The following is a 27,918-nucleotide window of genomic DNA, read 5'->3' as shown; positions in this document are numbered from 1 at the left end:
CTTTAGAAAAATAGATACTTTTTTTAAGAAAGGTTTTTGTGATCTACATACTGGTGTTTACAGAGAATCTTATCTTTACGGTGTGTACAATTCCAGACAGGGACGCGGTATAGTCCTATCCCAGGATACTGATGGGTATTGGGAATCGCATCTTGCAAATCTCTGCACTTAGAGGCTTTGCATAGGATATGCAACTCAAAGATGGTTGGATCATTAAGTGGTTAGCAAGATGTTCTTGATATCCATCTAGCACTAAAAACTAGATGAATCTATGTTTGTTACAGTGCTGTTAATTGCATAAGTGTAGCAGTATTTTTCACACAAATGCAAACCAAGAGCTAGGAGTCACTGGCATTCTTTTGGTGCAAAAACAAGACAATTGATGGGATGCTTGACTTAATCTCAGCCATTGACAATCGATCGGGCCGCATCCCAAACCACTGTTTTTGCCCACTGTAGCACCTAACTTTGGACCAAGATATATGCAAATCAGTCTTTTAAAAGAAATCTTTTTATTGTCATGTTATCTATAAAAGTACCAAAAGAGCATACTCACATGACATCAGAAATGTTACAAGGACAACCCTTGTCAGGCCATCATTCATTTTATGTGGAGATAGGCTTACAACATTTCACGGGTTTCCAGGAGGTGAGTGCCGCAGGGGTGTTTGGGGATGGTGGGCCTGGAGGTAACCGCGGGAGTGACTATCCTCCACCAGTTTTAAGTCTTCTCGTGCTATGCCCAGGCAAGTTAAAGCATGTTAAGACCCTAAGTGGGACGGATACCAAAATGTGGGTCCCCTGCACACTGTCACTGGAGCCAAGCTATACCTTGCTGATAAGCCCATAACAGGGGTGAAACCAGTCCTGGATTGCTTGTGCTCCGGCTCAGGGAGGATCTAACTTGGCAGTTCGAAATGGAACTCTCAATGGAGCAGGGTCAAGACTGGTTGTCATATAACACAAACGTGGATAGGTGCGCCAGCAAATAATCCAAGATATATCCAGTTTGTTGATTCCAAATTTGTTTATTTATTTCAATCCAACAATTTGAAAAAAATCCAGCCAACGTGTTTCATTACAACAACAAACAGACTGATTTGCATATGGATGGGTGCAAAATAATGATGGATTGGGATGCGGCCCAGAGTAATAACCAGTGGCTGAGATTAATTCAAGCATTCTGTCCATCACTTTTTGTATACCTGAGAATATTTTGGTGGCATTTTTGCTTCCCTAGAGTTTCATGTTGGACACACACCAGCAAATTGATAGGCAACATCTACTTTCCCCAGTGGCCTCATGGCTTCTCAACCCAAATTTCAAGGTATTTTGTGGTCTATCAGAGGTAAGGCTTCTGTAGTGCCTTAGAAAGTCGATGTATTATCTAAAAAGACTGTGGGAGCCTTCTGTGAACTATTCTTTATGCTTCCCTGGAAAACCAGTTCTTTCTGACTCTCACTTGCCAAGTGCCTAATGTCATTGGACTGTGTGTATGATATGCCCAATAGTTTTTGGGGGTTGAAACTTTTTAAGCACGCCACCTTGTTACTGCCTACACCATTCCAAGTCAATCTCTCTAGCAATGCTGCAGGTTTAGATATGCATGTAGTTTGAATCCCGCAGCACTACCAGTGAGACGAGTACCAGATTCAAGGGAATTATGGTACTACACTGAGATACATTCTATTCATGATCACAGAAATAGCCATTCATAGTAAACACTTGCTAAGGAAGCTGGGGGCTATGGCATTTATGAGAACAGCTAAACCCTCTAGCTAAACTTCCAAAACTCTTTTCAAAGAAATTCAAGTCAATCCTTGGCTAGTGAAAAATGTGGCTGATGTGCTCTTTGGTATGGTTAATGTGTAGATGATTCCATGCAGCGCTATAATCATAATAAAAAGTTTTACAGTTGGACATAGCTCTCCCCTAGATAACTCTGTAGTGGTAAAGTGGTGTTAAGAAGAGAATGCATATTTTCCTTCATACACCTTTCTCCTTTACTCACCCATGCCTACGTTTGAGCTCAGTGTACTTGAGGGCTCGCAGGATTAATTTACAAACTGACAAGAGCAATGGCGTGATAATTGCTACCATCTGGAGGTCGTTTATGGAGTTCGATGTGTTGAAAAATTGTGTTCAGAGCTGGACCTAAATTTTCTCGAGCAGCCAGTTGGGTCAATAGCCAAATATGATAAAACTGAACCATCAGGTAGTATCCACCTTCGTCTCTGCAAAACAACCCTCCTTTCAATTTCACCTTGTCCATCAAAGGTCAGCCAATCTGTTATGTTATGTTATGTTATGTTTCTTTTGTATAGCGCGCGGCGACTCAAAAAGAGTATCCCGGCGCTTTCACAGCGAGACCTACTGGAGAGTAACACAACACAACGATAAAAACAGAGAGGAGATAAAATAAAAGGAGAAAAGAAAGGCCTATAAAGTAAACAACCAAGTCTTAAGACCTTTTCTAAAAGCCAACAGGCTCGAAGCGACCCGAAGTGTCAGCGGCAAGGCGTTCCACAGCTGGGGGGCACGCAACCCAAAGGAGCGACCCCCGATGCGGGCTCTTTGGACGCGCGGCACCACAGCCAAAAACTGTGACTCCGATCTGAGCGACCGGGCCGGATGGTAAAAGGACAGTCTCCTTTGGAGGTACTTTGCGCCTCCAGAGTGCAGGGCCTTATAGGCCAAAGTCAAGGTCTTAAAAATAATACGCTTGCGGATAGGCAGCCAGTGTAGGGCCTTCAAGAGGCCCGCCACCCTTGTTCGCCTATTTAAGCCATAAATGGCTCTTGCCGCAGCGTTCTGCGTCACCTGGAGACGCTGTAGCAGATACTCCGGCAGGCCCAGGTAGAGGACGTTGGCGTAGTCCTACCTGGACCCGATCAGAGCCTGCACAGTCAGTTTCCGGTGTTCTTCCGACAACAGGGGTAGGAACTTTCTTAGTACCTTCAGGAGACCGAAACAGGTGCCCGTCACTCCCAGAATCTGGGCTCTCATCGACAAGCCCTTGTCCATCTTCACCCCCAGATTCTTAGCAACTAGGGATGAGGAGGAAGGTGGAAACATGTCGGTCGGCCACCAGTCGTGCCAGTCAGGATCCGACGCACACCCAAAGAAGAGCACCTCGGACTTCTCGGGATTGCACTTGAGGCCACTCAAATGAAACCATCTGAAGACAGCCCCAAGGCAATCCCGGATGCTCTCCCCATTAAAATCTCCTCCCCTCTCACAGGAGAAGAGGAGCTGAGTGTCGTCTGCATAGGACACGATCCGGGCTCCGAAAGACTCCGCCAGTGCCGCCAAAGGGGTCATGAAGATGTTAAAGAGGGTCGGGCTCAAAATAGAGCCCTGAGGGACCCCCACACCCAGTGGCGGCATCACAGCAGAGTCCGGCGGGGTCCAGACCGTTTGTCGGCGGTCGGCTAGAAATGATGAGAACCAGCTGAGCACCGTCCCCCTGAGACCTATCTCGGAGAGTCTCGAGAGAAGGCCATTATGGGGGACGGTGTCAAACGCCGCCGACAGGTCCAACATGACCAGCATGGCCCTGCCTCCGGAGTCCAGAACTCCTTTGATGTCTTCCGACACTTCCAGGAGTGCTGTCTCAGTACTGAGATTGGGGCGAAAGCCTGATTGGGAGGCATGCAAAAGCTCATGCACTTCCAAAAAATTGGAGAGCACCATTTGGATGTGCTTCTCCAAAATTTTCATCAGGGCAGGCAGAAGAGAGATTGGTCTATAGTTGACCAATGCCTCCGAATCGAGACCAGGCTTTTTCAACAGGGGGATCACCATAGCCTGTTTCCAGGCTAATGGGACCAAGCCCTGACTCAGTGATAAATTAAGAAGGGGATTGACCAGGGGATTTAAAACTTCCGCCATCTTAGACAGAAACTTTGCCGGACAGGGGTCCATAGGCGAACCGGACTTGAGCGCGCCCATAAGTCCTAACGACTCAGCGGCTGAAAGAGGAGGGAAGACTGCCAATGACGGGCCAGATGTAGCAGCCAGGTGGAGGTCCTCCCTTATACAAGTTACACCCGCAGGCACCACCAAATGGAAAGAATCCTGGATGAGCTTTATCTTGTCAGTAAAAAACTTGGCAAGGTCCGCGGCCCAGGATTTTAAAGGCAAATCTATGATGGATATAGTAGTTGCCATGCCTTCGAGGCTTCAATTCACTGAACAGAACAAAATGCAAATTTTTAACTCTGCTTGTACTGGACTAGCTACAGAAGGGTACATTTTAAAAATCAATATAAAGGAGCAGAAAGCTGAATACTTTTATCACTTATACTGTGGATGGCTAAGATCTGAGACCTTGTGCTCCAACGCGTCTGCTTGCGAATGAGCAGTTTTTTCCAGAATTATGGTAATTGGGTCTTCAGCGATACATTTTATTCCACTGTTACTACAGCGAATATGCCCACCTTCTTTGTTTCCACTGCTCCACCTAGTCGTAGGAAGGAACTGGTTATTGGCAGATACTGATGCTTATGATCAATACAATTACTTGCATTATGCCCTGTCTCAAATTGCAGGAAAGCAACACTAAATGTGTGTTTTGCACAGGCTTCTATTGTGCTGATGCTGCGGCAGCACAGCATGGATGTTACAGCCACCTGGCATGGGCCGAAGCTCAAACAGGAGCTCTGATGATTTTCTGGTAACCTCAGGGAAGGTGCTGTAGCCACTGGTTAACTAACAAGCAACATTAGAACAGTTAGGAACTGGAATGAAGGCACATGTCAATAAGTAGCATATATCCTGCTGACAATAAGGATGTGTGCTTTCGGGTAAAAAAACTATAAAGGAAAGATTACTAACAAAATGATCTTTTTTTTCCAAAGAATTGTTTTGTAAACAAAACATATAGGAGTCCATTAAAAACACTCATTGCATAGGGATCAACATTTTATAGCAATTAATCTAGCGCAGTCAATTCCAGAGCCCTCCCTCTCCAGTGTGGGGTCCCCCAGGACTCCTCCCTGAGCCCCAGACTTTTTAACGTTTACATGTCTCCCCTGGAAGACATCGTAACTCCATTCGGCATAAAAACTGTTATGTACGCCGACGATACCCAGCTGGTAGTCTCTATAAACCAGTCGACTAATTGTCTGGACAACCTGTAGTCTGCCTCCAGAATATTTTTCAATGGATGTGTGATTCTCGTCTGAAACTTAACGGAGAGAAATGCGAGATCCTTCTGCTGGGAGATCCACGCAAACTCCCCCCATCCCTCTCCTGGCCACCCTGCATGGGTTCACCCCCTAACCCCAAGACCGAAGTCAAGAGCCTAGGTATCTGGATGGACCAAGACCTTAACTTCAAGGCTCAGGCCAGAAAAACCGCCGGCACATGCTTTGGTCTTATTCAGACGGCTCGAAAAATCCTCCACTTGATCCCCTTTCAGTCCAGGAAGCTGCTCATACAGGGGCTAGTTAACTCTAGACTGGACTATGGAAATGCCCTTTATCTAGGCGCTCCGGCATCGGTCATCAACAGACTGCAATGTGCCCAAAACGCCGCTGCCAGACTCCTGACCGGAACTAAATCCAGATGCTCTGCCTAACCGGCCCTCAGATCACTACACTGGCTCCCGATAAAGGAAAGGATCACTTTCAAGACCCTCTGCATTTCACATAAAATACTTCAAGGCAGAGGCCCGCCTATTCTGAGATCCCTCGTCAAACCACATCAATCCAACAGACAGCTCAGATCAGACTCCCTCTCTTTGGCCAGTGTTCCCAGAATAAGAAAGGCCCGCTCAGGGGGGCGACTGTTCTCATACAATGCGCCAAAACTGTGGAATTCCCTGCCACTCCATCAGAAGAGAACACAACCTACTAGCCTTCCGTAGGCTACTAAAAACTTGGCTCGTCCCATAATTCCCTCCCTACAACTTCCCCCCTCTGAATGCTAAAGGTTGAAGATCAGCGCTGGGACGCCCCAGGGTAGCTACGCGCTTTACAAATCTGAAATCAAATCAAATCTTCATTTAAGGTCTGGGTTTTGACAGCACAGTTGTTAAACTGACCTTTTTCTTAAAATACACAGTATTCTTTGGGTGAACCCCTTTCAACTGACCTGAAGCATTGAAGGAACATATTCTACATTGCAAAACCAAGCGACTCGGCTCCTCCACAGGACAATTTGGGACAGTGTTGACATGAGAGGAAAATGCAAAACACAGCAACTCGGCTCCTCAGCAGGGCAATCTGGAACAGTGTTGGCATGAGATGCTAGAACCCCCTTGCAGTGGGCAGGGTTGGATTAGATGTTAATGCGGGGAGTTGAGAGTGGAATAAAAGCTTGGCTTCAGAGTTCTTCAATGCAAATTGGATATTATTACATGATGTACATACAATCACAAGGGAAATGGGGATTTTCACTGGGGAAAACTGAGTCATGTTGATGTGAGCAATGGGTAACCTGAATCATTATAGGTACAGGCAGATGATGAAGGGAGGATTTACCATCTGATTGTTTCTCAATTCAGCTCAGCAGTACGGACTGACTGAGACAGCAGCCGAGAACTGCAGGAGGCGAAAAAAGCCAAAGTATGTCAGGAATATGCTATTCATCTTCTTACAGAAAGTGGCAAATTAATAAGAAATCTAGCTCAAAATTTTGTGAGACGTCTGTTTACTACCCATGATCTTACAAGACATCCACCTCCTATGGACAAGTGGACACAACAGTTATGGCTTTCAGCTACTCCTAGATGGGGAACTGAGGAGAGGATAGGTACCAGAGCACACGGAGGACAGCACAGCCACCATAATGGGCCTCTGCAGTAATTCCCGTTTCTTTTTAATATTTCCAGCTATAAAAGAACACCAGTTAAGGACATCAATTATAGATATGCTGAAGGGAAAAGTACTGCTGCTTTCTAGAAGATAGACATGTATGCACAACTCCCACACGCCTCGTTACATGCACAACTCCCACACGCCTCGTTACAAGACAAGTTGTATAAAGACTTTACAATATTATCATACCTACTCTTAGATTTAAGTGTTATTGGATGGAATAATCTCTGCACCTGACATAAATGTACGAGTTGCTTACCTCCGGTAATGATGTATCTGGTAGAGACGATTCTAGCCGCAGATTCCTTAGCGTAGAATTATCCCCAGGCGTGAGATTGGATCTGGATTTTTTTTGCCATATCATCCCTGCGCGCCGGGGGGGAAGGCATCACGCGACTCCGCCTAGGCATTGTCCGCGTACATGACTTCAGCGAGGTCACATAAGTCCCACTCCAGTGCGCCTTTGTCAGTTTTCTTTGGAGAACTTTTCCGCGTCAGAACGCGGAGCCATCAGACAAAACTGTGAGAGTATAGGAACAGTGTGCGACAGGGCAGAAAAATTGGAAGAAGGAATGGTGAGGAACAACACCATAAACAGCAGTGCCAGGCACTGCAGTACCCAAAGGCAGGGAATAGAATAAAGAACGGAGCCCAGCTCTGAGCAGCAACCTTGCCAGTACAGAGGTAGCCCCCCCTGGAGACAAGAACATTTGTAAAAGTGACATGATAACATGTAGCATGACTACAACCCCAACCAAAAATAATGAAGGGGAACCAGTCCAGGACAAACTGGGAACAACAAAACTCTAAGACAGCCACATCACAGGGTGTGACAATCCCCATAAGGAACAAAGGTCAGAGGCACAGCCAAAAGACCCCAACCTAGAGGATAGCAGAGGGCCCAGAACCCCAGTAATAAAGGGGGGAAAGGAGGGGAGGAGGGGTGGGGTGGAAGGTAGGTCCCAACCTGGAGCAACCAGAGCAAAAGGGCACAGAAGTACCTATAAACCTATCCTCCTTTGTGCCAAAAGGGGAGGAAAAGGAACACATAGACAGGACGAACATCCCGCCAGAAAGAGGGAAAGAATGTACTCATAGAAGACACAACCACCCACAGGGAGGCGAGTGCAGTTGACCAAGCCAAAGGTCCTCGCAGAACAGGAAGAAAGGGCGGGCAGTAAAGGAATCTGCGGCTAGACTCGTCTCTACCAGATACATCGTTACCGAAGGTAAGTAACTCATACATCTGATAGAGACTACTAGCCGCAGATTCCTTAACGTAGAATAGATACGCTAGCCATATCCAGAGGGGAGGAGGGTCTGCAAGAGGACCCTACCCGCCTGGACATAACAGAGTCCCACAGGGGACGGTTCAAACTGACAGGGTGAAGAGCCCTGTCCCACCAGGCAAGGGGAACTCCCACACTTAGAAGACAACCGACCCCAGAGGGGATGCAGAAAGACAAGAAAAGAGGTAGCCCGTCCTCACTCAGCAGAGGAAACAAGGGCAAGGCGAAAGGTGGCCAAAGCACCCCACGCCCATACAAGGTACCAGAACCGCCACTCAAGGCCACAACAATGAAGAGGAGCACCGAGGGAGAAGAGCAACCTAGAGACTCCAAGGAGAAGAGGAAGAGCGAAGGCAAGCCCCCCCACCGGGGAAACACCCAGTGAAGAGGGCAGCCGAGCCCAGCACAGCCAGAAGGCAATAGACCAGACAGAACGGCACCGCCAGCAATGAGCAGGCAGAAGCAGACAAGGGAGCCTGAGGTCACCTAGGAAAACCCATCCAACGCTCCGCAGGGACAGACTGCACCCGAAAGAGGGACAAGAAACACAAGAACCATCTCATCCCCCAGGGAGGAGAGATAGAACTGAATGCAGGGCCCACTGGAAGAAGCGGACAAGGCAAGGATGACTGTGCCACTAAAGCGCCAAAACGGAACAATGGTGCAGAAAGACAGAAGGTCGGCACCGGCAAGCACAGCCAGACGCCGAGAACACCACGAAACGATACAGCCAGCCGAAGACAGAGCAGGAAGGTGAAAAAGGGTCCGCACACACTCCAGGGAGGAGTCCGCACACACGATCCAAAAAGAAGTGGAACCAGACAGAGCCATGACGCCAGGCCGCAGACAGCGGGCCAGACCAGGCGAATAGTGCAGCGACCCCGGAGAAGGACTCCCCGGGGCGCACCTCAAGCCATTCCAAGCCATCAGCAAGAGGATTGCATCTGCAACATACCGTAACGCCACGGAGAGAAGAGGCCCAAAGGCGACCACAGTTCCCCAGCACATGACAGAGCTATATAACAGCTACCACCACCCCACATAGGGCATGTTACGTCCCAAGCCATGGGAACCTCTTGGGCAACAACTTCCGCAGCAGAGGACAACCGAAAAGAACTGTGGAAAAACCCGCAGAAGGCTTGTCTAGCAGCCAAAGAGACAAAACAGAAGGCCTAGTCTCAGGGCCAGCATGGTGTAGAAACCCAAAGCAAAAATGCACAGTCAAGAAGGGCTAGCCAGCAGCCAACAGAACCACAGTCTCAACAAGGAGGACATGAAGCACACAGATCACACAACTGGGGTGACCCGCTCCAACGGAAGAACACCTCCCAAAAACCAGATCAACTCACAGGTCACTGAGGAGGAGGAGGAGGAGGAGGAGGAGGCCGAAGCCCCGCCAAGAACCTATGAATGGCCGAGTCCGCAGGTGCGTGGGCCACGGCACAACCAAGCACCTCCAAGATGTCCAGAGCCTAGCAGAGAATAAACGCCGCCAGCTCCCAGCCATCCAACACATTGTGCCTCAAATCAACACAGGCACCCTCCTGAGAAGCGGCAGACATAAGCGTCAGCAAGGTTTTGTAAATCGCACATGTCAAAGAACATCTAGCAACCTCATAAAGTACACATCCCTTCTGAAAACAGATTCCTTCACCATTTAACTCAGATTTATAGAGAGCCTTGGGGGATTGTTTCATATGGAAAATGTTTCAATTGGAGATCTTAAGAAGTATTTCTTATTTTATGGGAAACTTGTTTATTGTTTAACTATTGAAATGTGGAAAAAGTGAAACTGTAGCTGGAATGTACCAGTTGGATTTGAACCAGGGCATATTCTCTCCAACATTGCATTGAGTATAATGGAATCCATAACAGAAGTGCTAAAGATGAGGGAAAGCCTTTTTCCTGAATTGTATTGTGTTACATCCTAATAGACTGATTGATTCAGTCATTTAGAGCACATAACTAGATTCAGCTGATCTACAGACAACAAATAGGCAGGGAAAAGATGAGTGTTAAGACTCTTGCAAAATTTTAAATTACTAGCCATAGAAGAAAGGGTCACAAGCAAAGCACTCAAAAGGAAAGTGGCTTTTGCGGAGGATGAGAGGAAGACAGGCACAGCGAAAAAAAGGTACAATAAGGAACGAAACTGAAGAGGAACATAAAGTGGGGGATGAAACATAAGGCTGAAATATAATAACAAGGTAAAGGGGACATAAAGAGTGAACTATACAAAGGGATGTAGAAATATTTTTTCCAAAAGCAGCAGTATAGTCTAGACGAGTGAGGTTTAACAGGGGTACACAGAGGTAGTCCAAGCAGGACACAGGCAATCAGATTTTGAGTCATCTTCAGGTAGGAAATCAGGAAATTGGGAGCCCTACCTATTGCCATTGCAGTAATACAGACATGCAGTGAGTACACCCTAAGTTGCTACCCTAAGTTTGAAAGAAGAGAAATACTTTTTTTAGAGTCTTAAGCAGAAGGACATTCCTTAAGCAGAAGGACATTTGTGAAGGCCACCTTAACAGCATACATGACAAACTAAATAGACTGATCAAATAGAACTATGTTACGCTACGTATAACTACATTCTAAATCTTAAGACTCCGAATAGAGAGAGCTCCAAATGGAGGGCCATAAGCATCAAACCTTGTAAAAAGTGCATCTAAATCTGATATTTAATTTTAGGATGTTGTTAGACATCCAGGCAGCTACTGCAATTAATCAGTTACAGAAGTTGGATATATTGTTCGGTGTGGTATCAACGAGCCAGATCATTTACATTCCGTCTGTGTAAGCATTAAAGATGTACCCAAAGGACTGTATCGGGCAGCCTGTAGAAAAACATCAGCACTGAAAAATGCGGGGCTGAAAGAAGTATCTTTTAGGACTTATCAATTGAGAGCTCAATAAGAAAAGCAGTAGGGTGGTAAAGCCAATTCCTGGGCTCTGTCGTTGAGAAAGGATTTCACACACTTCAGCATATGAGATGTGCCCCTCAGTTTGTGGTGCCTAACAATTAGCTTGGACATTTCAAACCGAATCAGAGCTACAAAACTTCCCTAATAAAAATGTAAGTGGGTATCATCAGGTGCAGCGGCAACAAGGGTTTCAGTTTAGTGGTTGTGGTGGAACCCAGAATGTGCAGGGTCCAGAACAGAAGCAGTCACCAAGTGTTCAGAAACTTGAAGATTCACAGCTCTTTGAAGACTCAGCTTATTGGTAAAAGGGATGAGAGAAAATGTAGGGATTCGTGAAGAGTTATTTTTTTAATAGTGGCACCACATTGGCATGACTAAGATATAGAGGAACATCTCCCTGAGAGTAAAAGAGACTAAGACAGAAGATGTGGTGATGACTTAGTCGCATTACCTAAGTTGACTTGTGGGATAAGTATTCATAGGCCAACCCAATTTGTTGGTGAAGACGAAGACATTAATGATAACTTACATGATTGAAAGAGGTACAAAAATAAAATTGGAACAAGAGCTATAGTAAATGTACTGGTGTCTACACAAATGAAGTGCAGAAGTGTAGTTAGGATAGAAGTAAAGGGTTTTGTTTGTTATGAATTTGTTCAGAAATGAAGAGGGCTACATCGTCATGCAGATCAAGAGAGGGTGAGACAGTGGTTTCACACACAATACCTTCCCAAGTTCCCTGTCTATCGAAGACAGCCTCAGACGTATTAGGTGCAAGGAATATGAGATCACGAAAATAGGAAATGCAAGCATCAAATACATTCTTTTATAGGTTTTAAGCTTCTAACAACATAGAAGATTGAAGTCAAGGTCCTCTGCTCTGTTAAATTGATTTAAATGGATGTGGATGCTTTTGGTAAGCAGCAGTGACTGAAGTACAGATGTAGCTGTAACCCAAGGGATTAGCTGTAAACCTTCTTACCACTTAAAAGCAACACCGTTTGAGGCAATTCAGTGCAATTCCAGCACTAAATAGACAAGAAACATCCGGCTACTCCAGATAATGGGTAACCTGTAGAGAAATACCCAGGGCATTTGATGTATAGTTAGTGCATGGTTATAAATGATAAGTACAAAACGAAGGACCAAGGTACTTTTCTCATTACAAGATAACAAAAGATTGAAGGATTTTTTTTGCAAAAAAAGTTTAAAATAAGCTAAACGGTCCTCAGGTTTTGCAATAATTCTTACACGACATTCCACTCCATTACATATCCAACATGGAAGAACTTCAATATTTAATTGATTGGGACCTTGCGGATTACCTGAATCAAAAGCCTGTTGTGCTCCGAGCTCTATTTGCCAGCACCTGACATGCCGCATTTGCCACCTTTCCAACTCCTGGTGGGACAAGGGTCCCAGGAGCAACGCAGGGGCTCAACAATCCAGTGCAGCGATTTTACTACCACCACGCACACTCTGGGGAGGACTACTGCCCCCAGAGTGCATTGCACCAGCCAGCAGCTGCCGCGAGTGAGGGGGAGGCGGGGATAACACGCTTATAGCGCAGCCTCTGCCCCTGCAGCGCGGGGGACCTTGCTGCTTACCTGAATCAAATGCCGGTTGTGCTCTGAGCTCTACTTGCCAGCACCTGACACGCCGCATTTGCCACCTTTCCAACTCCTGGTGAAACGCGGGTCCCAGGAGCAACGCGGGGGCTCAGCAATCCAGTGCAGTAATTTTACTGCCACCACGCACACTCTGTGAAGGACTACTGCCCCCAGAATGCATCGCACCCGCCAGCAACTGCCGCGAGTGAGAGGGATGCGGGGCTAATGCGCTTATAGCGTAGCCTCTCAACCCACGGCGCGGGACGCAGCCCGGACAAAGCCCGGACCAAGGGTGGGCCCGTCCGAGCCCGTCCGAGACGTCTAAGACTGGGCTGGGCCATTTCCCTTTCATTTTGCATTCTGGGAGTACTATAGTGTGATTATTTGTGTCAGCTGAACTTCACTGATCTGGGTTGAGACACTGGGGGTATCGGCGACCAATCATTTTACTATATATAAGCAAATTGAAAGTCATTGGGGGTTGTTTTTTGTAATAATTAAATGTTTATAAATATTTATTGTTTGGTTAGGATAGGACCATGGGGAAAACTCCCCCTCCTCGTACAAGGCCCAACACCAGACAGAAACACACTATTCAAACCCCTATTATTCAGCCGACTGCGATAGATAGAATGCTGCAACAAGTCACAAGTGAAATAGAACGCACAGAGAGGCGCCTTTCATTAACAGCGAGTTTGCCAAAGTATCTCAATTATGGAGACAGATACCCCTGTCATGTCCAACTCACCAGTTCTGTCCACTCCCACAGAATTGCCTCCAGCTCAAGCGATTATAGCCCCACAAAGAACAGGCAGGTTGGGTACGGTAGGGAAGGCGAAAAGGAAAGGGGGCAGGTGGAAAACAGGCACCCTTAAGGGCGCAAAACATGCAGAGCATCATCCAGAGCTAATCCCAAGTAATACACTAGGGAGTGAAGTTTTGGTTGAAAGCAGTAACAAATCCTCTGAGCCTCCGGGCTGGGTATCGCCATTGATATTAGAGCTGGAATTTCATATGGAACAGCTTATTAAATTAGTAATTAGAGATGCAATGAAAAGTATTACCAAATTAAAGCTCTCCATAGAGGCACGGGGAACTAAAATTGATGCTGCTCTGAATTCTATTGACACTATTAAACATACAAAAACACAGGTTACCCCGCAACCCTCTGTGCAGTATCCTTTACCTGAAGGTCCAAAGAATTATCCCAAAACGAATGTGCGTATGAAGAATAATTGTTTCTCTGATACGAGTCAACCATCAAGTAGCTCTAATAACAAATTCTCCCATCCCCTTTCCCCTGTCAATTTGCAGAAATCCAGGGCTGCAGAGTCTATCACGGTAATACCAGATGCTCTCCAGATACCCGTAATAGAGTTAAATAAGGATAGGAACCAAATTCTACCGAATTTAAGACCGGCAATGCCTGTTCATCCTTGCATTGACCTGCCTCCGGCTTCAACACCCTATGTGGTAATACTAGCTGCAGTGCCACCACTAGAATCTGGTCGCGAGGAAACATATGTTGAGTTAAAAAATAAAATCACCTACTGGCTGAATAAAAATAGACCACTCCCCAACTCAGTACACACTGAAATTCTATTCACCCGGAGAGTCAGTTGGCTTGGGCATAGACCTAAAGACATTCCAGGGGTTTGTGTTCTGATAAATTTTAGAGATAGAAGGGTGGTTGAACACATTTCTAAATGGGGCCCTTCAACATCGGTTGGGGTATTCAGATAGTACCCTTGGGCTACTTTTATCCACAGAGTCTTCTACCTGATAGAGTGGGTAGTGTTTACAACAAATGGGAACTGCGTGCACAGAGTAGGTTTCTGTCACATATAGGTCAGGATCGGGGCCAAAGAGCACAATTCAATATCCCAGTAAGCAACCGATATAGTCCCTTGGACCTGGTCGATTGAGTACCACCGATGAATAAAAATGTTAATTTGGTAAACAATTTTTTTTAGAAATTCCAATTCCCCTGAAGGACCCAAAATTAGAGACCAATTTCATGAAAATCCTTCGGAGACTAATTCCTCAGAATGTTGTTGTTGGAGAACTTGCCACCCTTCCAGGTAATATAGATTCCACTACACAGGTTGAGGTAGGGCGACACAAGCAAATATCCTACCAGGCAGTGCACCAAGGCGGGCGCTCAGCACAGAATCTTAAAATCTTATCCTAGAATATAGCAGGGCTCAACTCAAAAATGGATCTTCCAGACTGGGAGCATATATAGATGCCCAAGAGTTGTGCCTTTTTCAGGCGACATGGTCCAGGAAGGCTTTATATACAGTGGGCTATGTTGCATACCACATTCCAGCTGTTCAGGGCCCTAGGGGGGAGACCCTCTGGTGGTCTTTGTATCTGGGTTGGTATCTATCTAAGCTGTAATATTAAAGTGTTGGATACATCATCCCCAGATATTTTGTGCATTCTTCTCACATTGTCCAATAATCTAAAAATTGCTACTATCAATGTTTATTCACGCCCAGTGAAACAGGGGCTGACATCGCAGACTTTAGACTGCCTTGCAATATTCTTACAGGCTTTGCCCGAATCACCATACAGAATTATTGGGGGCGATTTCAACTGCCACTTTGAACCGTTAAACGGTTTGAGTACTACTATCACTAGTGAGGAGGATTCGGCCTGGTCAATCCCTGAATGTAATACTTATCAGGTAAGAGGCTGGACACCCTTAGTCTTGCAAATGAACTCCCTTATTCTTACCTATTTGCTAAGGGCATGTAATGGTCGTTTTCCCTCCGACAGCCCTGGCAGATCCACTTACAATAAGTTGGGCAAAACATCTATCATTGATTATATATTAATAGATGTGGAGTTATGGCATAGATCTGTAGATTTTGCAGTTAATTCTCGCTGTGAAAGTGACCATAACCCACTGGTCTTAGAAATAACACTGCCACAGTCGGGGCAAAATCAGAATTTAATTGCACAATCTCCCCCAGACTTGGTAGCAACAGAAGGAGGAAGAAGAGTTTGGTGGGGAACATTCGTACAGTCACCTGAAAAAGTAGCTGCCCTATACGAACAAATTATTCCTTATTTGGAATTTGCCTTTGGAACGTCAGCAAATGACCAAGACATAGACTCTTGTCAGGAACTAAGTAAGAATCATCAGGAAATGATCTCTAAACTTGGCGAGTTGTTTTACAATGGAGAATCCATTAATCAGCCAAACCCTAAAAATAGTCATTCCTGGTATGATAAAACATGTAGGGCAGTTAAGAGCGCACTAGTGAAAGAGGTTAAAGATAAGGATATTCCACGTACCAAAGAAACTAAGGTTGTATACAAAAAACTGTAGGTGAAGCAAAGCTAACATGGGAGTCAGAGAAATGGGAAGCAATACAATTGGCACGAAATAACAGAGACCAGAGAGGCTTTTGGAACCTAGAGAGAACTGGGAAGTCCGAAGGCAACTAAGCAATTGAACAGAATTTGTGGGAAGAAGTCTGGAGGTTACATTTTCAAACTTTATACTCCAGATCTGTAGAAGAAGTTGTATCAGTTAAGGATTTAATATCTCATAATACTTCCCAGTATACTAGACGCCCTCCTTGTACTATAAAGGCGGTTAATGCAGCACTCACTAAAATGCTTCCAGCGAAAGCGGCAGGTCTGGATAAAATCCCTGGTGACTTATTTAAAAATGAGGGCACCCTATTTTTGCGTATTATTTAATGCCATCCTACAAGGGATGACTTTACCAATGACCTGGTCAGGTGCAGAAATCCTTCCAATTTATAAAAAGGGCTCCCCACTAAATCCGGCGAATTATCACCCTATAAGTTTAATCGATGTTACCCAAAAGCTATTTGCAAATGTTCTCCTGGGTCGCTTGCAGTCATGGACTGATAAAAACAACATCTTAACACCTTTACAAGCTGGTTTTAGAAGTAAAATCTCAACTATTGACCAGATTTACAGATTGCAAATGATCCATTGGAAAACAGTGATCTTGGAGGGTGGCAGCTTGTATCTAACCTTTGTGGATCTTAAATCTGCATTCGATATGGTGCAGCGCCACCAGCTATGGGACATTCTCCTTGATATGGGAGTTCCAGTGTATTTATGCCATGTGCTGAAGCGTTTGCACCAGGATACGTATGCAAGAATGAGATGTGGTAAGAAAGGGGAATTGACAGCCCCCTTTCCAGTAGAGAAAGGGGTGAGACAGGGCTCTGTACTTGCGCCGACCCTGTTCTCCCTCTTTTCAAATGGTCTAATTGAGACTCTGCTGGCTAGAAAAGATATAGACTCACCAAGGTTAGCGAACTGTAAAATTCCTGCATTAATGTTTGCAGATGATACGCTGCTACTCTCCAAGACCCCACTCGGTATGCAGCGGGTGTTGGAGGAGTTCAGTAAATTCTGTAAGAACAGGAACTTGAAGTTTAACCTTCAAAAACCGAAATATATGGTTTTTCACGTAAATACCAGCACCTGCCTACAGCCCCAAATGGAAGGGAAGCCGCTAGAAAGGGTGTCCACCTTTGATTACCTGGGTCTTACTCTTAATGACAAGATGGATTGGAGGACCCAGGTAAACGAAGCAAATCTGAAACTCACACAATCGATTGGGGTTATTTTAAAAGTATACAAAAAATGCACCCAAAAAGTGGTTGGGCCTCCTGCAGAAATTTACAAAATCAAGGCTAGGGGAGCCTCACTTTATAGTGCTGAGCTTTGGGGCTTTTTCCCCTCAAAAGTTCTATCCTTAATAGAGAACACCTTTTTACGCTAACTCTTAAATTTACCCAAAAGTACACCACTAACCCCATTGAGGATGGATATGGGGATTAGCCCTAATAGTGATGTAATTGCTTCCCGTCTGCTTTTATTTTGGCACCGCTTGTGGAGTACGCCCGTGATATTACCCTATAGGGAGGAACTGAAGGATGTAATGTCTATCTTGGGAGCAGGGAATATCCCTTGGTTGGCCTCCATTCGCAATACATTTTATGCAATGGGAAGGCCAAACAATCGGTTACTGCCTGAGGAGACTTGCTGCTCTATTTAAAAAAAATCCCTTCAGTTCGCCATTAAAGAATATACTCTAGTACAGCTCTTGCAGAGCACTAACTCTTGCACTTTGACCTCTAGGTTTCTGGATGTCAAACTGCAATATAAGCTTGAACCAGTGATCGATATGATCCAACAACTTCTAGCTAAGAAATTGTTTTTGCAATTTAGACATGGGGTACTTCCCCTAAGAGCCTTCACAAATAAATGGAAGGGTAGCCTAAATTTGGATTGTCCAGGGTGTATGCTGACAGAAGAGTCCGATCTTCATGTTCTTCTTTTTTGCCCTGCTTATAGAAGTTCAAGGTCCAAATGGGTGCTCCAGTTGTGTAGAAACATGGGAATAAGAGATCACACCGAGGCTTATAGGTTACTAAAATATGAGTTACACCCACTATTTGTTTTTGCAACTTCAAGATTCTTGCTTGCTATGTGGCATAGGCGTAGAGCTATTATAGAGAAACAAAGCTCGGGGCGAACTCCAAGTGTGCCCACGCAATAAGTTTGCTGCTAATTTTAAATTTGTACATCTCCCATGAAGAAAACAGGAATGGAAAATTGCTCCTTATTATTAGCCTTTTTAATGTTCTTATTGTTTTTAACACTATTTATTCCTATGGCTTTTTAATTGATTTTAAATATGTGTATATATGCCCTGTTTCTGTTTGGAACTTAATGCTATCTATTACTGCGATATATCCGCTTTTTCGGTTTGAATGCATATTGCATATCTGCTATTCACAGCCCTGTAGTCCTTAAGTATATCGGAATCAGTTTCAACACAACCAAAGCAATGTGCAATTGTTATTCGGCGTTGTACTTTCGACACATAAGCAACAAAATGAACAGGAGCACTTGCCGTACTGACTAGAAGAACAGTAAAATTCTCAAAAAGGTGGGAAGCAGGGAGAGCAGAACAAAACAGCATATTACTTTTATGCACTCAGACTTCTGAAGATTATATTGGATGAACTTGATTCAAACAACTCACCTTGGAATTCTTGGATTCCAGCTATCTTGGGGGCATCCAGTAGCCAGTCGTTAAGTGTCTGATTTCTAAATGCAATACTTCTGAACTGTTTGCCACCATTGACATTCCAGGTCCCAGCACAGACCCGAAGTTTTTTGGGTTTGGAATACTTTGAGTAATTCTCACACATACTTTTCAATACTCTTGGAGATGCTATGAAAGAAAAGTAATGTCTCAATATATGCACCTGTCATTTCAGCCGTGGAATGATTTATAAAGAACGCATTACTGTACATGCAAACAGTGCATTAAGCATCAGAGATCGCATTTTAGATTTTTTTCACAGTAAACAGCTGAGCTTAACATAAGGTAGCAAACACATTTATACACAATTCCAATCACCTCTGCAGTTTCCAATTCCATAATTCTTTACCATGTAGCAAAGTTTTCCCTTTTTATCATCCCTTTGGCACCCAAATAATCTATGACATGGTTTCTAGCCTAAGGCAAGGGCAACGACAGAAAAAACTATATGAAAATATTAATTTGCATCTTACTTTATGAAACACATTGGCCATAAACATAAAAGATGTATTATTTAAAAAGTGCGAGTGTGTCCTCGTAAGTAAATGGCAAGTAACTGCTTTACAATAGAATGAGAGTATTGGGCAATGAAAACAGTCACTCACTAGTTACAAATGTATTCCATTTCCATTCAACTATAGACTAAAGAAATGGTCAGTGACCACGAAAAAAAGGAACCAGTGAATGACAATCCCAACAGGTTTCAGTTTTGTATAGCCAAGCATGGAGATGCATTTAACACAGATTGACAAACGCAAACAGTTAAGCTATTATATACAAACCAACAAATCGGCTCATGAAAACAACGCAATGGGTGAACATTTATCAAGTGACAACACACACAAACACAAATATTCATATAAGTTAAGAGAGCACTAACTTGAAAATACCAAACGCACACCCTCCCATACAGCAAACATTTCATGCAATACAACATAAAATATAAATTTAGTATTTTGAGTTCGCAATTACTTTGTTTCGCTTCCTTCAATGTGGTTAATAGGACTATGGTGGAAGCTGACATTTTGTTTGAACATTAGATATAAATTTGATTAAAAATGTTCTGTATATTCTGCTTAAAATGTGCCTTGCCTCCTCATAAGGACAATTACGAAGCCTAGCATATTACATTCAAAACCCCACCCCCTACTATGCAACAGATCAACTGAACCAGAAAAGGATCTGGGAAAAGGCAATAGAAAACCATGTGGAATAACCAGTAGAATATGGCCAATAATCAAGTGCCAGTTTCCTGCTAAAGGCAGTATACACATCTACCAAAGGACCCAGACTTTGTGAAAGAGTTTAAGTTGTTAATCACTTTGAAGACTGTCCTTAAATTTGGCTATTTTATCAGTGCACTGATCCCAAATCATTAGTGAAAACCCTATTGATCTTTTCTTGGCTACTGGATCCTGGCTGTGTTGCATAAAACATGGGTGAGGACCCTCTATATTAAAGACATGAAAGACAAGCTCCCTTCCTTGAAAAGGGGTCTACTATGAAACACAAAGGTCTCCGATGACAGAGATCGGGAGGATATGCTCTCAGAGAGAAGAGAAAGGTGCTCTTCAGTGAGGTCCACAAAATGCTCATCTTCCTCGACCTATCACAAACCAGCAACAAAAAAGTTACACTTTCTGATATATCTGCTCTTGTTGCTCAATAATTTTCTCAACATTTCTTTTCAACGTGGTGGTCTCCAGCACATCGATCTTGATAAGGTGCCCAAATAATTTTTCAGTAGGTTAATTGTATCCTCAGTTTTGGCCATTGCTACCATCCCTAAGCCGCACACTGGAGAGAGGGCCTGCCCCTTCTCCAATGTCTATTTAGCTTTTTGTTCTTTGGGAAAAAGTAGTCCTTACTGAAACAGCAAGGTTGGCCGTAGGGCAACGAGGGCACTAGCGCGGACTTCTCCTCTTCCCCAGTTCGCTCTCCAGACAATGATTTTGCCTCATAGGCTAGTCATTGGAATGCCTTCAGGGAGGAAGTGTCCTGACTTTTCCTCCACGTAAATTCTGGGACGCTCGTCAGTTACCATCTGATTTAAATCATAGTGATAAGAGAGAACAAATGAACGCATATTTTGAGTTATAGATCTACCCATATTTTTATAAAGCTCTTTATGAAGCGTTTAAGAAGCATGAAATGCTTTGAGTGAAATAAAATATACTATGCTTGTGGGCAAATCAACTTTTAAATATCAGCGTACCATAAAATAACATTCACAAGACATTTTCAACTTATGAGTTTGAGGTGAACAAGAAGGAAATTGAAATAAACTGGTACTTTGGAAAACTGAGATTTCAACAGATTAACCCCCAAATATTTTTTTTGATTGACATAATTGAGCCAATCGGCACATGAGTGCATAGTAGTAGCTGGGCAAAGTTTCTCAGCTCCATCATTGTGCAGTTGTTCTGAAGTGTATTGTGCCAGGGCACTGTGCTGAGGCACCTATAATCTTTTGAAACAACTCTAAATCAAAATCTGAAGACCCAATAAAAATGAGGTGTAGTCTCAAAAATTCAAAAAAATCTTCAATTGCGATCTACTCAAAAGTGAGATGTATCAGTGGAGAGAACACTGTGCCGCTTCACACACCCTACTGTAGCAGGTAACTAGACACATTACCGCACTACTGCAAGCTGCACTGTGGCCGAGCTGCGACTCTCTAAGCCCAATTCAACTCTCTCGCTCTCACACACACACATTTTCCAACTCATTATTAATGGTGGAAAGTGATCTTTAATTTTGTCTTTAAGTTGTGAAAAATCTAAAGGTTTTATTGTAACTTCAGTTGTAACTGTGAATGTCCTACACTCCATGTTGCCTTTAAAGCCTGAACTGCTCTACTACAAATAAACTTAATATATTTACCGATCTCAATTGTTACTGCTGGCGTCACCTGTAACGGATTCATTCAGGAATTATATCCTCCTGAATGCAATCACTTCTGCTGTGCTCCAGAGATACAGAGAACCATCCATAATAACATGGATGAATAGAAACATTCACAAAAACATGAAGTTATGAGGGGGAATGTATTTCATTCATCTTGAATAATTTTGTGGACATGATCAAACTTTATTTAAATCAAATAAAAATCATGCGCGTGTACAATTAAATGGATGTGATTTAAAATTTGGTCTCAGTAGTGATAAATGTTTACAGAATATTCAATTGTAAACAGTAACAAAATATGTTCTGGCTACTATGCAACAACCCACAAATGTTAATATCAGATACTTAATTCTGGTTCATTTTACCATACCTGATTGCAAAGTCAGTTCTGACACTAACCACGCAGCAAAAAGGAAAGAAAAGATTGTTAGGAAAATAAGCCACGTTTATCAAAGTTATTTAATTTGAGGGTGAAAAAGCAATAACAATAAATATATGCAACACAAAGACTATATCGGTCAGACACAAAGTGTAGCAGCAAGAGAATAGTATACAAAGTATATTAGCAGTGAAAGTAAATGCAAACGTCATCAGGCTACAGATTGCTGGCTTCGATAGGGAGGTCTAAGACATCAGCATAGACATAGCAGGCTTGTGAGTTACCGGAGTCAACCATACATAGGCACTGAATCAAGGATTTGAAGTCAGCCTCTGGAATTAAAGGACTAATTCCCTGAAGCAAATGTATTAGTTATCGCAGTTTTAGCTAAGGAGTTCATGTGAGCATGGAGGTTCAGATTTGTACCCAGAATAAACCTCAGAGATATGGCACATTCAACTATGGATGGTTTCCAGTCACCGGTGTGGAGGGTATTCAGTTGTTTGGACTGGAATGCAGCAGTGAGATGGTGCAATCAGGAGGAACTCAGTTTTTGTGGGATTTAATACTGGGTGGTACATACCCATCAGAGGGAAACACTTTACCTCTACACCCAAGCCGTATTAATGACGCGGGTGCAGAGGCAAAGAGACAGTCGGGACACGCACTGACTGCACTCCACAAGGAGGTGGAGCAGAGTCACTGAGCCCCAGATGGGAACCACCATTAAGGTGAAAAAGAGGACCCATGGACACCCCCTGCCCCAAGACATTTCCCTGCAGGTGGGTGCGGTCAGCCACTGCACCCACCTGCGGAGGTATTTCTGCCCTGCTTTCAAAAGTGGGCCAGTTTCCGCCTGCACTGTGAAAGATGTATCTGCTGTTTTATACAGCCAGTTTGCCTTTCACTAATTCATAGTCCTCAGGGCAGGGCATTATTTGGAAATGAGCACACTGACCAGTTCTGTGGCTGGCAAACCCATTTAAAAGTGCGCCGTGGCACAGACCAAGACTGTGCAACCTATGCATAATACGGCCCCAGGGTATCAAAAAGGCACACATGGTAAGGATGTTGGAACTTCTCAGGCGTATGCCAATTGGTTCAATGTAGATGTTAAAGAGAGTGGGAAATAGGACACAGCCTTGAGGGAATCCTTCAGGAAGAGGGATGGAAAGGGAAAAAAAGTTTGATATTTTTATTAGCTGCGAACAGTTGATATAATAGGTTGAGAACCACATGAGAACAGTTCCACTCATGCCCATCTGTTCTTTCACAGTTTTTAGAGAGAAACCTGACTGACCATGTCAAGGGCTGCTAAAAAGATTAAGGGGAAATAAAAGACAGGAGTCACCTTTGTCCATGATGATTGTTTACACTTTAGAGAACTGCATTCTCTGTGTTGCAGCACGCTCTACACGTATTCAGGAGTGACTTGTCAAGAAGGTAATATGTGGTGATGAAGTTCTCAAGATGGGATGCTACACAACTATTTATGGTTTTGCTAGGTTAGTTCAGGTCAGACGGTCTTTAGATCCTTTGGTTCTGCACCCAGCTTTTTTAGGGTGACTTAATCAAAGGTTAAGTATTCTGTAACCTCCCATATTGTGAAGAAGTTGATCAGCTTGTCCCAACCTGGGGGTGAGGGATTGGGAGGAGGGGAGGAATGGTAAAGTGAGGCGGAGGATTATTGGAAGGAAATTATATCAGCTTTCAAGATGTTTGACTTTGCCCCGAAGATAAAGTTCTTGTACTATTTGTGAGTAGTGCAAAGTAATTTGAGACTTTACTGATAGTGCCCACACCTCCAGCGCTCGCTCCGCTCTGCGCACATTAACACTTATATACCAAGGAAAACTCACGAGACATATTTGTGGGAAAGCACTGTTGCAGGTTTATTTCGTACAACAGGTAGCTGATAAGGTGGGTCATCTTACAGGCGATCCAATGCGGCAGCCCCTCGCTGACCCGCATGCCTAAGGAGCCATCTTGCACGGCGAGTCGATGCTCTGACGGTGCAGTAAATTACCATTTTATTTCGTTATACTCCCGCCCCCCCTGTCAGGGCGGAGCGATGAGGCACACCCCTGGTCGGTTCAGGCCCCCCGACCGCCCGAAGGACTAACGGGGCGCCGACGCTGTTTCCTGGAACCCCCTCGGCTCCAGGTTCTTGGCTCAGGCACCCTTACTGTGCCAGGCAGAGGTATTTAGACTGTATCCTTCTGCCGCAGAGGTACCCCTACTGTCCATCTGCTTCCAGATCGCCCTGTACTCCGCCACAGCTCTGGAGGAGGCCCCCGTAAATGATGACAGAGCCCCCCACCCACCTAGCTACTTTCTGACGCTGTTTAGTGCACCTCTATCATAGTCCCCTTCACCACACCACTATGGAGATTTCTTAGAACGGTTCTTAGGCCACGCCCTTAGTTAAAAAGCCCACCTCGAGATTCCTTGGCGGTTAGTTGTTTTTGTCCGGACATATTATACGGGGTATCTGCAGGTGACTATTTGCATTATTGCATCTGCTGATACTGGCAAACCAGTGATATTTGTACAAGCAAGGTGGTGGGCTTATGAAAGTCATGTACAGTGCTGTACTAATCATGACAGTGAATGTCCTGGCAAATCACTGCAAGATCGTTATTTGAGATTGTTTAGGGCACAAACTAGCATATGCCCTAACCTTCAAACGTCATTCCCAGTTCTCTGTTGTATTGCAGTATTTCACCTCTAATTATACAGTATTTTCCCTTGTAACCGTTGTTTGCCTTTGCTGCTTGCACAAGTGCCACCATCGCCTACATTACGTTTGTTCTAGGCCTGAGTGTCTAGCACATGTTGCAGTATTTTACCTCCAATTGTACTTTGTCTCCCTTGCAACCTGCACACTTATCACTTATCCCTTCTGCAATGCACTGTACGATTATTACCTGTCATTTCTTGTACTTATTGTGAAGAGCTCATGCCTTCGGGTAACGTCCGTGATATATAAAAAACGCATAATTGATTAAATGAACAAAAGTTGACCTCGAGCAAATTCAGGATGACGTGCTTATCGACCATGCATTGCATAATTGATTTTTATAGTGAGAGCCAGGAAAGGGGCTGTGCGGCCTGCTAGAGCACTTGGTGTTCAGAATCTTTACTATCATATTTGAATATATGTGTGTTACAACAATTTCCTTCTCTGTAAGGGGCTGATAGCCAGATAGCCAGAGTTGGCGACAGTGAGCTATTATAGTTGTTCACCCCGAAGCCTTGTCGTGCATGTATTGCTTCCTTGATGGAAACAAGTTCAGGGGCTGTTTCGACTGGCGCCCTAAACGACATTTTTAATATGACCATAATTCCAACTTTGTATGAGCCTGTCTGTGCCTGCTAGTACAACCAGATATATTAACTAATAATCTGTTACATAACGTATACAGTCACTGTGCGCTCCATGTCACTCCACCGCACCCTCTGCCATGTATGTACCACCAGAGCTCACTCCCACGAATGGATGCATTCTCAATGTATTCATAAACTCGCTCCGACCTAATGATGGAACTGTTAAATTAAAACTATAGCAGATGTGTGACGTAGTCAGTAATGGTTCTCTTAGTTAGGAAGACACATAAGCTAGCCTGAATTGCCATATACACTTCGCTTGTTACTATTCATTGCCTTAATTCCAGCTCCGTTCGGCGCCAGAATGTTAAGGGCACAGGCCACAACAGTCGTCTCACATTACAGCAAATCAATAGTAGAAGTCTTAGTAATTGTGTTACTGACCTTAGTATAAATTATACCAAACTTAACTTTATGCTGCCCGAGCATTGCAAGTCTGTGTCCGTCATTGGATTGGTCCGACCGACCTGCATCGAGCGTTACAAGTCCGTGTCCGTCCTTGGAGTGCTCGGACCGAACCGCGCGAAACTACGCTTTTAATGAAATAACGCTTCCTTGGTTGCATTCCCAAACCACTTAGCAATTCGTTGTGCTCATGCTTAGCGGCTTGTGGCACTTCTTTCCTCATACTGTTCCGACCATAGACGCTGCAGCTTTGCCTAGCGCCACATAAGCCTGTATATTGGCGGTGCCAAGGACGGTTAAAACCCAAGGCATAACATTAGAACCCCTTTAACCATTCACTAATCTAATGCTGGGGTGCTGAGTTATTCTATTTCCACAGCACCAAGGATCGGGTCCAAAACCGAATACAGGCGCCACACAGCAACAGGGTTCCATACTCAATCATGTCATTATTGCATTCTAACTTAAATACTCTCTCTCAAGGGATGGACCACATAGATAATTGCCTGTTATTCCTAGAACTGAAAATGGCTATAAGTCTACACCATTTTTCTATTAAAAGAATAACATAGCAAATATATGTGTAGTATTGTTCGGCAAAGTGCTGAACATAAGCGTAAAGGGCTAAGGTCGATAAACACGATTTGGGAGACTCAAGGTACAAATGCCACTGCGAGGAACAAGATGCTGGGATATATTAGGCACCAGCACGTTTAACAATGAAAAGAAGGGTTTTGAATTCTGATTGTCATGTGAGTATTAGGGAATCGAATAGATTGTCAGAAAGAGGCAAAGCTTCCTCGCTATATCCGAGCTGTAACCTTTTGACCCGCAAGTGTATTAAACAGGTGCTCGGATTTTGGTTGCACCAGAAAAGCCCGTCATGAAACCTCCCAGTGTCATCTAATTAAAGTTTCTATTGGTCCTGAGTGGCAAGTTAATATATTACTTTTACTGAAAGCGGCATAACGTTGATACTGTGTTTTGAAATCATCTTTCTTTGTCCATATTCTACGAGCAGTGGCTTCAGCGTTGTCAAAAGTATTGCATTGCCAGTAATGAAAGTAGCTCAGAGAACCGCACGGACCTGGAGTGGTCAACAGCTGCGTAGATGATGTTACGTGTCACTGTTTATACGCAGCTGTAATATTACAAGTTACCCAGGAGAATAGAACAATGGGTCCCGCTATTTAGCAAAGCCCTCCGAAGCCATGACGCCCTGCTGCTATACTGCAAACAGTTCACGAGGTAATCTACAGGGCAGAACTGCAAATACATTCTTCACAGCCCAACCGTCGATCAACGCGCGAAACCGATTGCCGGGCGCGTCTATTAAACTCACACAAGCCCATACAGCACTGACGATTACGCTCACGGTTTGTAACCTAAGCAAAGGTCAGGCACATATAATTAAAAACTCTCGAATCTTTAGGCTGTGCTTGAATGCAGCTGTGCCTTCGTGATGGTAGCAACCCTCGAGAAAATCGAAGCTAAATAATGAAAACATCTAATGCACACCCCAAAATGAAGGTTCTGTAACAACTGGACTAGTTGTGCGGTGCCCATGTTACACTTTTGTACCATGTGACCACCGAACATGCCAGGGTCCCCTTGATTGGACGAGGAGTCGGGGTTTCAGAGGGAAAGCAGCGCACAGAATTAAACCCAATTACAGACCGCTCTATATTAGTGACATGGCTGGCTTAGCTTTGAAATTCTAATGAACCTATGCCGGCGCGTGCTCACCGGAGCGGGAGAAACTTACAAGAGATGGCCTTGAAAAGATTAAACGTAGCGGGATATATAACCTAACGTAAGCATTGGCAGCGCTAGGGTAAGGACATGTCTGCTACAGTAAGGGATGACTGTTGTCTTAAATATTTGTAAAGCAGGGGCCCCGCGATTTACCGCTCGATTTTGCGACCTCGGGAAAATTACTGATGCACGCATCAGCTAACAGGCGGTTGCGCACATTATAGACATACTTAGTAATGACCATCGCTCCTGAACGCATTAATTCACACTTAAGCCCTCACTCTGCGGTGTGCAGCAATCATCACTCGCGACGTACCAGGGGATAGGCT

General features: G+C 44.3%; 1 protein-coding gene across 3 annotated transcripts in view; it reads right to left on the bottom strand.

Annotated features, from left to right (window-relative positions):
* SYNJ1 (synaptojanin 1) overlaps window positions 1-27,918 on the bottom strand; it is a 706,257-nt gene that overhangs the window by 355,659 nt on the left and 322,680 nt on the right. For 2 of the 3 annotated variants that reach the window (XM_078658404.1, XM_078658403.1), the window contains exon 13: window positions 18,694-18,885. In XM_078658404.1, coding sequence (XP_078514530.1) covers window positions 18,694-18,885 — 192 coding nt within the window. Of the gene's footprint in view, window positions 1-18,693; window positions 18,886-22,033; window positions 22,058-27,918 lie in introns of all 3 variants that reach the window. The other variant, XM_078658402.1, reaches the window with a different exon arrangement.

This window comes from Lissotriton helveticus, chromosome 8, assembly GCF_964261635.1.
Source record: "Lissotriton helveticus chromosome 8, aLisHel1.1, whole genome shotgun sequence".
Classification (NCBI taxonomy): domain Eukaryota; kingdom Metazoa; phylum Chordata; class Amphibia; order Caudata; family Salamandridae; genus Lissotriton; species Lissotriton helveticus.
Note: the sequence above shows the minus strand (reverse complement) of the source record. Positions and strands in the feature narration are given on the sequence as shown.